Here is a 13368-nt window from a genome sequence, read left to right on the forward strand (position 1 = left end):
CTGAGGCTCAAACAAAGACAAGGGGCTGTAACTTGATAGACCATTCTTTACTTAAAGAGACATAGAAAAAAAATGGTCTAATCATAAAGTTAGAGAATCTAAAACTCTTCCACAAATATAATGCTCTCTCTCTGTGTGTATACACAACTTAGAGTGAAATAAAGAAAAATGCAATAAAAATATGGAGAACCTGGATAAAGAGGTGTGACAGGGAAGAGAGACAAAGACATAGACCTGACCTTAAAGAAAGCGGGCAGCAATAGCTGGGGACAAACAGGTACGAATATGGCCGTGGGAGCCAGTCGGCAGCCAGGTACATGTTGATGGAGCTCACACCGGTGAGTTTGCAGGGCTATAACGATGCTACACACAGCACCCTCCCCACAATGCACCCATCAAGGCAGGCTGACAGGCAGAGATATCCACATTCTATTAGAAAGCAGTTTAATAGAGTAAATCCTTATCTTATGGATTCAGCCTTTGGCCAGACAGTCTCTGTTCCTGCTATATAAGGGGCTATCTATTTATAGATGTAAAAAAAGAAACAGCAACTAGCAATATCCAGCTAGCCATTAACCAACAGGCAATCTCTTTTGTTGGATTACCACTCAGCCTTCACAATTCAACCAGTTCTGATTATCCTGGTTTAAATGATTAGTCTGTAACATTTTTATAAGACTAACAATTTATTTCATTTTGAATTACCTAATTATTTTAAGAAAAAAAAAACACAAAGAACAAAGAACAGTAATTCTTTCATGACTTCCTTTGGACTTTACCTCTTTCCTATCATGATGAAAAACATCTCTCTCACTCTCATTGTCTTCTGAGTCTTGGGATTTTCTAAAACTTTTCCTTGTCTTCTTTCCCAGAAGTCTCTGATCACCAGCTGGTTGGGTTTCTTCCCCCCCCCCCCCCCCCCCCCCCCCCCCCCCCCCCCCCCATTCTAAAGAGTTTGGGAGAAGTCCAAGAGTTTAAAGGTAGAAGTTACTTTTGAGATAATCAAATCCCTCCTCGTCTCCTCCTCTCTCGGTAGGAAAACGGACCCAGATGACGTCAGGAGGCTTATCCAGATTCATGCATAAGTGGACATGGATTCTAGAACTCAGATCTAGACATGGGCTCTCTCTGCACAGCACTAGGTCATGTGTGGAGGAGTGTTCTTTAGCTGTCTACTCACATGTATGCATTTGCTCACAGGGCAGAGGAGTGTTCTTTAGCTGTCGACTCACATGTACACGTTTGCTTACAGACTACAATGTAAAGGAAAGTGTAGGACAGGGAACATGAGGTCTCCTGAGTGGTGGAGCTAGAGGGGAGTGAACTCAGGGCCACAGCAGACCGGTGCTGCCCTGTGACTCATGCTCACAAAGCCGTGCTCTGCCACTCAGCAGGTAGGACCCTGCCTGAAAGCAAAGAGCCATACAACCTGTCTCCTGGGTGGGTGGAGGAACACTGGGATTCAGGCTCAGCTGCATTTTCACTGGAACTGTACTCAGAATCTAACACGCTCAAGACATTCTGTTAAGCTTTTTAGTGAAAACCAAAGTCACATATTAGTCAACACTGTAACTAACAGATACTCCAAAATCTTTAATTACGTTGGACTAAGTAATGCTTAGTCCAATGCTTCCAAATCTTGATTTAAAAATAAAAGAGGATTTTCAGTGTAGTGTCTCAGAAAACAAGTGATATAAATGTTCCGGATATAGGCTCTGGAAGAGAATCAGACCCTTTAGTCAGAGAGAGGCTGGAGCCAGGAGGGAGCTTGGGAACCTGGCGTGATACACTGCACACAACCCAGGAGAAACTCTATTTTAAGTTTTTGAATGTTATAAACAATGACTTCATTTATTTCCACCTCAAAATAACTGGATTGGATTTTTCTCAATAACTATGAAGGAATGCATATTTAGAGACAGAAATTGATAACAGAATGTTTCAGAACAAAAAGTTTGGGACAAATCTCATTAAAATAAATTTAGAATGGCTGACTGTAAATAACATTACATTCATTCATCTTCTTAATAAAAACATAAGAAGAGTCACATAACACAGCAGAAGAGGCATAATGATGCTAAAAAACTCACTTAACGTATGTACCGAGAAAGGAAAGACAAGAGAGGTATTACCTTTTAGATTGTTAACTAGTTAACTTCTCTCCTGTGGACCTGTACCTAAAAATCCTGGTGAAAAATTACAGGGGCAAAGGAAAAACTGTAAAATGAGGCATGTATACTGGGGACAGCAAAGAATACGGAGCATAGATTTAAAAAAAAAATCATGATCTAGGAGCTTTCTCCTTAAGATAGTCTAAGCTGGCTGACACAGGAGGTCACGGAATGCACAGAGGCACAGCCTGGGCAGGCTCCACACTCCAACCACACCTGCTGGGTCCAGGTCTGTCAACCATTCTATAATCAATCAGTCTAGAAGGGAATTGCTATGTATTGGGTAGGCCAAAAAATTCTTTCAGACTTTTCTGTTAGATGTAAGATGTTTTAACGAGGTAGTCACAACATTCCGCAAGGAGAGGAGTTAAAAATAATGATCTCTAAATGATGCTTAAAGTTTAAGCAGTGCTCAGAGGCTTCTAAATTGTGTATCTACTCCCAGGTAAATTGCTGACTGGCCAGGGAAGGAAGTAACAAGAAGGGAGTGAGTGGCTGGGAGAAAGGAGGCCATGAGCCCCAGGCCAGACGGACGCTGGTCTTTGGAAAAGAAAGTTACAGAGCTGTAGCACTCCACCAACTCTCCACCATCAGAGAAGGAAAACTAAAGGAGTCCCTATTTTGGTGACATGTATGTTATGGTGACTTACAAATGGCCTCAAACTCTTTGCAGTTTCTCCCAGTTAGAGGCAGAATCCATTGCCCCATTCTTTGAACCAACGCTCACTCTGTGAATTGCTTATACTAGCAGAATGTAGTGGAGGCCATGCTGTGTGCCTTCCATGCTGGTCTCCTTTTCAAGCTTTGCTCCTTCCTCCCTTGTTTCTGCCATCACATGAAGGAGCCAGGATGAAGGACCACACAGGGGGCGACAGGCCCTTCCGGCCCACACATGTGAGTGGCACCACCTTGGAGCATCCAGTCCCAGACGAGCCACCAGCTAGCTGCCGGAGAACCTCCCAGTTAACACACTGAAGCACGAGAAATAATAAATCTTCCCTGTTTTAAGCAACTACTTTTGAGGGTGGCTTGTTACACAGCAGTGAGTAACTGAAACATATGTATATTGTGTTAATATGTACTACACTGTTATAAACAAATACGATGGTTGAGATATTAACTCATATTCATTGATGTGTTTCCTGAACTTTAAGACAACAACAAAGTATTGTTTTTCTTAAATGCAGTGGAGAGTACAGGGCTTTAAATCAAAGAACTCAGGCTAAAGACTTGGACTTGCTCTGTCCCCTGTACCAAACGCTTGTGATCTTGCACGAGTCACTTATTCTCTAGATCTCTGTTTTCATATCCGTAAATTCTTCATGGAGTCAGAAAGACAAAATGAGGACAGCAAAAGTTAAATTTAAAAAAAAGCTTTGTAAACGGCAAGGCACACTGTAACTTAAGCTATCATTATTACAGCACCTAGATGTTACTTAAAGACCTTCCTGTTTCTCCCTTCCTTGCAAAGACATCATTTGATCAATGCATCTGACATGACTTTCTCTTTGTAAGTTTTCTTTCTCATGGAGGCACTCCCTGGTAAGTATATCTGTGCACATGTACAAATGGCCTTATGAACCATGAAGTGATGTGAGCTCCACGGATAGTCCCATTTTTCCTTTTTGTAATCATGCAGGGTTCAGGACCAGAGCCACTAAGACTCATTCCTTCCCACTATCTCCTGAAAGGTACAATGAGCTGCCATTTACCTCACAACGTATTCAAGCTCCAATAGAACAGGAAAGGATGAAAAGTACCAGCAAGGTGCTTGAAGCCTAAACCACGCTGAGGGAAGGAAGAATTAACCATGATAATTATATCACACAGAAGAATGATGTCTAAACAGGATGAAAGTGAAAGCTGCTTAGCCATGTCTGATTCTTTGCGACCCCATGGACCCCACGGAATTCTCCAGGCCAGAATACTGAGTGTAGCTATTCCCTTCTTCAGGGGATGTTCCCAACCGAGGGATCAAACCCAGGTCTCCTGCATGGCAGGTGGATTCTTTACCAGCTGAGCTACCAGGAAAGCCCTAAATAGGATGAAGTTCAAGAGAAAAGACAGCAAAAGCGGTGACAATGGAGAATGGGGCATTAAGAAAATGCAGAGATGGAGCAAAGACAGCGGGACTAACCTGTCCTTGGAAAGGGCAGGGATGGGTGGGAGAACCAGTACTTGGCAGGTATGAAAGTGGAAAGAGGTATCCATGCATGATAAGGACACCCAGAAGAGCTCAGCTCAGCTCGTGTTCCATGAGTGAATGAACAACTGAATGAAAAAAATGAACTGAAAATAGGCAACTCAAAAGAAGATTCACAAAGTGAGCAAGTACTGAAATAGGGCAGTCAGTGGCCTGAATGGGCGACAGTCTCACTGAGAATGGCAATTCCATTTGGATGGGAATGAAGGTGGGAGGAATTTATTCCTCAAGATGAGGGGAAACACGTCCACAGATTCCTTTTCTAGTCTATGCAAGTACAATAAATCCTACAGAAAAGGGGGAAGGTAGGCCTCTTCTGCTAAAGCTTCCAATACTTTATACTCCATCCTGACTGTAAAGGGCTTCTCCCCCAGAATTCTCCATATAATCAGTTCTGATCTCAAACGGCTTTACCTTCTTAACAATGCTCTTTATAAATATGCTGGTAAAGGTCAAGTCATCATAACAGGGTTTTGCATATTCTAAAATGATCTTCTTTATATCTAATCATGGTCTCAAAGAGAAAACTTTTGATGTGGGTCACACACAAGGATAAAGTTATGTAGCCTTTTTCCCCCTTAAAATACTATCACTATTACAACATATTAGGCTTTCTTTCTGTTTCCACTTTCATGTGATTGGGTTTTTATTCTCCTGACAAAGAATGACCTGAATGCCATCCTCCTTAACAAGCAGGAAGCTCAATATGCTCAAGTCAAGCCATGATCTGAGTCTATTCTGCATTTACTGATTCATTTGAAATTAACACATATGCAGAGGAAAAGAAAGGACATAATTCCTGACCTGTAGAAATGTCCTTTAGCTGGTGAGACAAGACTTTATCCATGTTAACAGTTACATAACAATGCAAGGAAGTATATGATTAATTGGCAACATGGACAGGATATGTTGGGAGTACCTAGGGAGTGAGCTGGGTGTTGGCTGCAGAACAAAGACCTTGTGGATAAAGTGGAATTTAACTGAGAGGTGAGCCCTGTGCTTGGAGCAGAGGATTTCTGCAGAACTAAGAACTGGCCATAAAGAAGAGAGTTGGGGGAAAACTGCAATGTTTTTATAGTGAGACAAGGAGGAGCATTACTACCTAATGGCAGAAAGATAACATTTCTGTTCTGCAATATATGTCAGCATGGCCAATAGTGGGCCTGTTCATTCATTCATTCATAAATGTAAGTTCACATTTTATACCATATGGAAAGCTATAAAATACTCCCATCCCTTGAGAAGCACACAGAGTTTAAGACAGAGTGCCCCCCCAAAATCACTGATTTCAATGTATTATGAAAACTGCTATGATAAAGTTATACATGGGAATTATTATTAATTATTATTAATACATTGTAAGAGTAGAGGAGAGACACCTGTCATCTTTAGGGGCTGAAGACTGAAAAACGCTTCAAAGAGAAGGAAATGCAGTCCTGAAAAAGGAGAAGCTTGTAGAAGGGGAAGGCAAATGCAAGGGCCCAAAGCCTGAGAGCACGACAGGGGGAGGGGGAGCCTGGGGTGCGGGGGAGGTAGAGGGGCTATTTCAGGTGGGAACACAGGATGCACATGGACAAGGGGCAGCAGGGGAGGAAGGGTCACTGACTATTTAAAATACAGGAAACCGAAGAGCTGTGAGAACTCCCTCCCTGCAAATAATTTACCGTGGGACTTCTGAATGGCTTCCTTCTCCCTATTTCCAACTTCCACATTAGAGTCACCTTTAACTGACCACTCTTTGGTTCTGAATTTCAATGTAAAAATTATGTCAACATATAATAACTATCCCAAGGTTTATGTTTTCAGGACTCACAGGAGCATGGGGATAAGAAGGCCTCTACTCAAACCTCCTTTCCAAAGTGATGTTTTTCCTAAGCACCTCTGGAAGGTACCCAGCCGGAGGGAGAGAAGACTCTCCAGCCACGGGGAGCTCAGTTTATCTCCGGAAACAGCCAAGTTCATGACTGTACACCATTAGTTGTGAAAAATTATTTTTTCCTTAAATTGAGATTAAATATGTCTTCCTGGGGCTTCTATCCATTTCGACCCCCTGGCGTGACTGAAAAAACAGCCTACTGTGCCTCCTACATGCAGATGGTGCTACATTATGTTCATACAGTGCACTGAGACTTGCCCCTTTTCCTCTCTACAGCTCTTGCGAATCTACAACTGGCTCAGCTTTGATTAAGTGGTCTAATATCACGTGCCACCCTTTTTCATGAAGACCTTGAAGGGACATCTGTCCCTAGTAGCAATGCTCCATTTTCTTCCTTTCCTGATAAGTAAATCCGTTTGCACGATACTTCAACCCTTTCCAAGCATTTCACATAAATTAGCACATTGTAATGTCATAAGAAAAGGCTGCACCACTGCATTTTTGTAGGTCACAAAAATCTTTGCATGTGTTTTGTGATACACTATAAAGGACTGGGCAAGTCCTATAAAATATGTCTGAGAGAATCCTATGGTTTCTCTCAGGACAATGATTAGGAAATGCCAAAGAATTAAAGCATTTTAAGAGAGGAAAGAAGAAACCAGTAATGAGACCCAATTCTGGATGTCTACTCCAATCACGGACAAATCACCGATACTTAACTAGAGACCATACACATTCCTATCTTAGCAAACCATCTGTATCATCACAATTGCTCATGCAACAGATCCAGATGCCAAGTGCCTGGCACTGGGGAGAAAGAGGCTAGACACGGGGCTAAGGAAGGCACCATGCTAACTCTGGATGGTAACTGTGGACCAGAAGTTGAAAGAAATGAGATGACTTGTCAAAATCATGACTTAGTGACCTGGGAAAGCTGTAGGGGAGGACCTGGCAGGGAAGAGGGGAGGGCAACTCAGCAGGAGAACAGCATGTAAGCCCTCAGGGTCCAAGCTCAGTCTTTCCAGAAGCAAAGCACAAAGTGCCAGCTCTATGGTGGTCCTATGAATCCTGGCAGGGATGGGGTCTGGGCACCCCTGAGTTCTAGAGTAAGCCTAGGCCCACAGGGTTAAGGAGATGTCATGCTACTAAGACTAAAATGACAGCAGTTTTCCCCCTATCAAGCCAAAGAGAGATTTGTTTGTTCCTTCAGAAAGCATTACGGAAATCTAAACTCACTGTGGCCTCGGCAAGCTATGGTTCTGCGTAGATGTGTAACAACAAACATTAAGGACCCCTGAGGAGCAATTCTATGACGCATGCAGTGCTCCGTCCCGTTGGACACAACACTTAAACACCTTAAGATTCACTGTGGAGGATCAAGCGACATGCCTCCCATGGGTCCATACCTTGCTGCCTACCTGGCTACATACTGAGGGACACACGTGCCTGTTCAGGACCCAGCCTCGAAAGTGCACAGGCACCCCAGCCTGAGGATCTGCTAGGGATGAGGGACTTATCCTGAGGACACCTGCCTTTGGCCCATAGGTGGAACTACCAAGTCACAGTAACAGTTCAGTGACTTCTCCACACAAATAGGAGGATCTTAGGGTTCCCTGGCACTTGGGAAAAGCAAACTGCATGCCTGAAACTGGTTTTTAGATGCAACCACACTGGGCAGAGGAGAAAGCGTGATAAACAGACAACAGACCAACCTTGTTGGAAGAGTGCAGCAGCCGTCCGCTGTGAGTCTGACTTGCGTTTCGTAGCTGTCCAGGGGGCACACGGTTTGCTGAAAGGAGGGGCACTCCACAGTGCTGCAGTCCACACTGAAAACTGGGGGCAAATAGAGGCATGGGTCACTGTTACGTTTGCTTGCGCTTAAGAGTCCCCAAATGAAAACCCTGGCTCTTTGAGTTTTTGCAGTTTCCTTGTTTCTTCAAAACCCTGTCTTGGCACTGGCATTTCCATTTCAGTCAATGTGAGAGAACTATAATATGACTCAAATTTTCTGTGCAAGAAAAGAAGGGAACAGGACACTGAAGAGTTAAGATGCAGACACAGAGAAAGACAAAGAGTTAGACCAATGGTGGTTCTGTGGATGGTGACGATCAGCCAGAGGTATTTCAGATGGAACAGTTCAAGAGATGAGCAAGGGATTGTGAGGCTTGAGCATTTAATTAGCAGTTAAAAAAAAAAAAATCTGACCGATGGTTAGAAACTTTCAAAGAGGCAATCACTCCAGTCCAGACCTATTCACAGACCACAATGCAGTCATAAGAACAAGGATGTTAGAAATGCCACAGAGCAAGGAACAGCTGGGACATGACAACAAAACGAATGTGGCAGAGAAGTTGAGTAAATAGTCAAAGATGACTTAGCACATGCTATAAAGTCAGCCGAGGAATGGTGGGGAGCCGGCACGAAGACAGACAGGGGCTGAGTGTTTCACTATAAGATGGCTGGCACTTTGATGCATATATTTATCCAAACATAACTTTCTGTTTTATGCATGATGATTGTTTTTAAACGTAATACTTTAAAATGACAGATATATCTGCAAATGAGGATGATGACCTCCTCTGGGGGAATGAAGAAGGCAGCCATAGGACCATAAATTTTAACCCTATTGCCCCTATCAAGCAAACTTTGAAGGAAAAAAAAAAGAGGAGAAAAAGCCAGGATCCCTCTCTGAAGGTGCTTATGTACCAGCTGATTATCTGGTCCTCTGACTGGAGGGCAGAAGTCAGACTGCCAGTAGCTCAAAGTAACAGGTCTGCAGAGCTCATCAGCACAGCCTGTGTGTGGGGGGAGGGGGGCAGGGGAGGCGGCGGTTAGCTGCTGCTGCCCTCTGGTGCAAAGCAGCGAGGCTGCTGGGACCACACCTGTGCATACCTGGTTTGCACTCATAGAGGTCACAGCACTCTCCCGGCTTCCCTGAGGCTTTGGACACAAGGATGTTCAGGTATCCTGGCTGGCAGACTTTCCGCAGGCAGCCCGCGGGGTCGCACACACAGCGGCTGGGGAGGGGGCAGCACTCCCCGGGGGGCGCGTAGCCCTCGATCAGAACGGAGTCTTCAGGACAACGTGGAGAGAACTGGACTTCACAGCGGGCCTTGGAGCAATCTGGCTTCTCTTCTGAATGGGAGAGAAAGAGTTTAGCACAGGCCCAAGGGGGCAGCGCGGAGCACTTTCCCCAGAAGTGCAGGCAGTCTATGACCTAACTAGCCAAGAGGAGGAGACAGACAGCTATCCAGCGAGAACCTCAAATGCAGCTGAGCCTCTCGTGGGACTCTCTCCCGAGACGTGCTCATGACACAGGGCGAGAGGTGGACACTGCCTCTCCCATCATCCCATCCCCCTTCCTTGTGCTGAACAATCCGTGTCCAACACATGGGCCAGATGAGGAAAGACCAAGGGAAGATAGGGATGTGCCATGGAGACTCTGAAAACGGGACCGAGCCGCTGACCAACGAAAAGATCTTTAGTTTGAAAGGAGTTTTAAGGGCTGTTCTTTGTGAACAGTGTTCATTTAAACACCAAAAACAGACCCACAAATACATAATGGCTATTTTGGGGTCCGGAGACAAGGTGCATGGCAGTCAACATGGAGGAATTTGACCTCCCTGCTCTGAAATTTGAGGCGATGAAGTACTAGGATGATATGAAAGCTTCAGCAAGATGGATACTGAGCCCAATTCTCATGTCATTTCCCTAAATGACATCGAGTGTTTCTTTCCCTAGCAGAGGTCCATCAGCTGTACCTCATTCTCCCTTCTCCAGTATTGTGTCACTAACCTACTGCTGCACTTCCATTTGAGACAGTAAATAAATAAACAAATCAAGCAAAGACAGACCGCGTTTATGAAGCGCCAGTCTACAGCTCAGTTTCTTGGTTTAAGCTTTTAAGAAACCTACAGCAACATTAGGCCCTGGAGAAAAACCCTGAAATAAACCAAAAGCACATCATCACAGCCCCATGACCTTTGCGGGATAAGAGTTTGGGACTTGCTGGGGGAAAACACACCATGTGGTACTGGGGTATGTTCATAAACTGTCTTTCCTTGTGCAAAACCTATAAAGAATCGCAAAGCTGGGTAAAGTGCAAGAGGTCTCCCAGTGTATCCTTCTAAATGAAAATTTTAGTCTGTTTTGCAGATAAAGAACCTAAAGTCCTAGCATTCAAGTGATCTAAGGTTAGTGGTAAAAATAAAGCAAGAATCCAGGCCTCCTCACTTCTAGTCCCCTTAGCGCTTTACATTACAAAAGTAGGTCTGTTTACAAAATCTAAGTGTCCCTCAGGTCATTTTCAACCTTGATTGCTGTATCTTTCATCTCACTGTCCATCTCCCATGTCTAACTATTTCTTATCAAAAGATAGCATAGGTGAGTCTTCATACTCATAGTTCTAGTAAATTCATGCAAAGATATTTCCTGAGTGCCTGCTGTTCCAGCAGCCTTGTTTCCACAAGGAAAACAGACATAGATCTCTGCCCTCATATAGTTTACAATCCAGGAGAGAGTGGTATAAAATAATTGGTAAAATAGATAATCAAACTATATGGTAGGAACAGGGGGTAAGTGCTGGGTGTGTGTGTGGGAAGCAGAACAGAGCAAGGGGGAATCAGAGTGCACGGAAGAAGTGGTGGGGGTGAGGGGGTCCAGTTACAATTTGGTTGGAATAGGCATCACTGGGAAGCTGATGTTTGAACAGGTTAACAGAAGTGAGGGGTGGGCCACAGAGAAGCGTGTCCCAGCAGAGGGCACAGCTACGGCAGTTCTGTGTGTCCCAAGAAGAGCAAGAGGCCAGTGTGGCAGCAACGGGATGTACAGAGGATGCATATACCGATTTCACATCACAACCCTGAGCAATCGCCTTGAGAAGAGAACAGAAGTAAAAGAAATTCCGTTCCTGGATCCCCCTCGGTGTGGGCAGAACAGATCAGAGAGCTGAGGAGGAGAGAGCTATACGGGAGATGAAGCCTGTACAGTACATTGATGGATGATCAGGCAAATACAAACACAAGGTCTCACAATTAATAAGACGGCTATGACTTTAACTGGCACTAGCACCTAATTTCTACTCTTGCTAATGTGCTGTCATGGACGTACTCTGTATCACATTCTACTACATTCTAATCACGCAGAATATCTGTTACATATGATCAGACTTCTCAAACATATGCTTCAATACAACCCAACACATTAGATCTTCCCATTTATTCTGCTCTTTAAGTTTCTTTTCACAGTTCCAACGTTGTCACCTACTGGTGTGTATTTTGCAGCTCAAGCCTTGAGAGATTTACTTAAGACCTGCCTTAGTCACACAGGTGGGATTAAGGTAGGCCCACCACAAACGCTGTCTGAAACACAGTCTGAAATGACTTAAGAATGTTAATAATAAGGACTAAAGCTTACTAAATGCTTTTTCAACTTTTGTCAAGATTCATATTGGCTTTCCCTTTAATGTACTAATATGATCAATTAGTAGATCTCAAACCAGTCTGAGGATAAACCCTATTTCTAAAGACCCAGCTGGATTTAACTTCCCAACATTCTGATATTTTTAGATTAATAAATTTGTAATACTAGCCCGGAGCTGTGTGTGTGTGTGTGTGTGTGTGTGTGTGTCTGGAGGGGTGTGTGTGTGTGTGTGTGTGTGTGTGTCCGGAGGTGTGTGTGTGTGTGTGTGTGTCCGGAGGGGTGTGTGTGTGTGTGTGTATGTAATGAAATGTTTATCATTCTACCTCTTTCTCGGCTATAAAGCAGTTCCAGTAACCCAAGATTTATCTATTCTTTAATGTTTTCATACAACTCACTTATGAAACTACCTGAACTCTGGAGTTTTGTTTGTTTGTTTTTTTAAAGAAGGAAAGAACAGATTTCTTCTTTGGTTACTAGATTATTCAGGTGTTCCACCTCTTTTAGAATTATCTGTACTAACACATATTAGTTAAGAAATATCTCATTCACCTAGATTTTCAAATTCACTTCAGGCTTTACAGACCAAGCTTTCTTTCTTTATATGTTCAAGGGTTCTTTTAAGTTTTCAAATGTATTCCTTCTTTGTTTTTCAGAACGCTTAACTGGCTTTCCTCTAAATTTAAAGATTACTGTTTAGTTCACTTTCTCTTTTATTTTCTCAGAAGTGTGAATAATTTTAATTATGATTTTAATACTTTAGCCAGATGCTGTTTTTGTTTTAATTTCTGATATGTACTACTTTAATGTAACTCATCATTTCTAATTCCATTTGATCTCCTCTTTAACTAAAGACATTTAAGAACAGTGTTAGCAAATTTCGGCATGCATAGATTGTCTTTGGCTTTCTTTTTGAGTTTAATTTATAGTTTCACTGCCCTATTGTCAGAGAATTTAGGCTATACAATCTTCTGCTTCTGTTAATTTCTTGAGTTTCTTTTGTTTTTTTGGCATGGGGGTATGTTTACATGGCCAATGGCCAACTTTAAAATATATGAGTATTCATAAAGGATATATATTCTGTTTATTGAATACAAACCTGTAAATCTATTAAATCAAGCTTAATTATGACCCTCAGCTTACCCAGATCTTACACTGTTTACCTGATTTCCAAGAAGTATCTATAAAAATCTCCCACTATGAACCAACAACTTCTCCTTGTATTTCTAACAGTTTTTATTTTTCAAGGCTGTGCTGATAACTACATGACTAGCAGGCATAAGATTCAAGCCTGTTATACTGACTTGGCAAACTGTAAAGTGATGATGCTTTCAAGGAATTTAGATTTCTAAGATATAATTTTTTTATTTTTGTAATCATTAATGTTCTTAGCTTTATTCTTTCCTTCTACCATCTATTCACCTTTCAGTAGATTACCTAGAACACCTACTCATCCAGCATCCTTCCCTTGCTCCAGCCAGTCATCTGTCTGTCACTTAAACCCCACTATGGTTATCAGAGCGCCAGGAATTGTCTTTCTGATACCTTCTTTCTCAGCTTGTTTCTCAATAATTCCTGCAGTAGATTTCATTTATTCATTTGTCTCTCCTCCATCTCTCTTTTGTGGAGAAAATAAAGAGAAAACTATAGACACACCGCATATTTTTCTATCATTTAGAAGGCTGCTATGACATTACCTC

The 13368-nt window shown here is 42.8% G+C and overlaps 1 protein-coding gene across 4 annotated transcripts in view; it reads right to left on the reverse strand.

Moving 5' to 3' along the window:
- CRIM1 (cysteine rich transmembrane BMP regulator 1) overlaps window positions 1-13368 on the reverse strand; it is a 210045-nt gene that overhangs the window by 107848 nt on the left and 88829 nt on the right. For 2 of the 4 annotated variants that reach the window (XM_027966933.3, XM_027966934.3), the window contains exons 3-4: window positions 9143-9385; window positions 7963-8083 (exon numbers count right to left, since the gene is read on the reverse strand). In XM_027966933.3, the coding sequence (XP_027822734.1) occupies window positions 7963-8083; window positions 9143-9385 (364 nt within the window). The remainder of the gene's footprint in view (window positions 1-7962; window positions 8084-9142; window positions 9386-13368) is intronic. The other 2 variants (XM_060412267.1, XM_060412266.1) reach the window with 1 other exon arrangement.

This window comes from Ovis aries, chromosome 3 (genome assembly GCF_016772045.2).
Source record: "Ovis aries strain OAR_USU_Benz2616 breed Rambouillet chromosome 3, ARS-UI_Ramb_v3.0, whole genome shotgun sequence".
Classification (NCBI taxonomy): domain Eukaryota; kingdom Metazoa; phylum Chordata; class Mammalia; order Artiodactyla; family Bovidae; genus Ovis; species Ovis aries.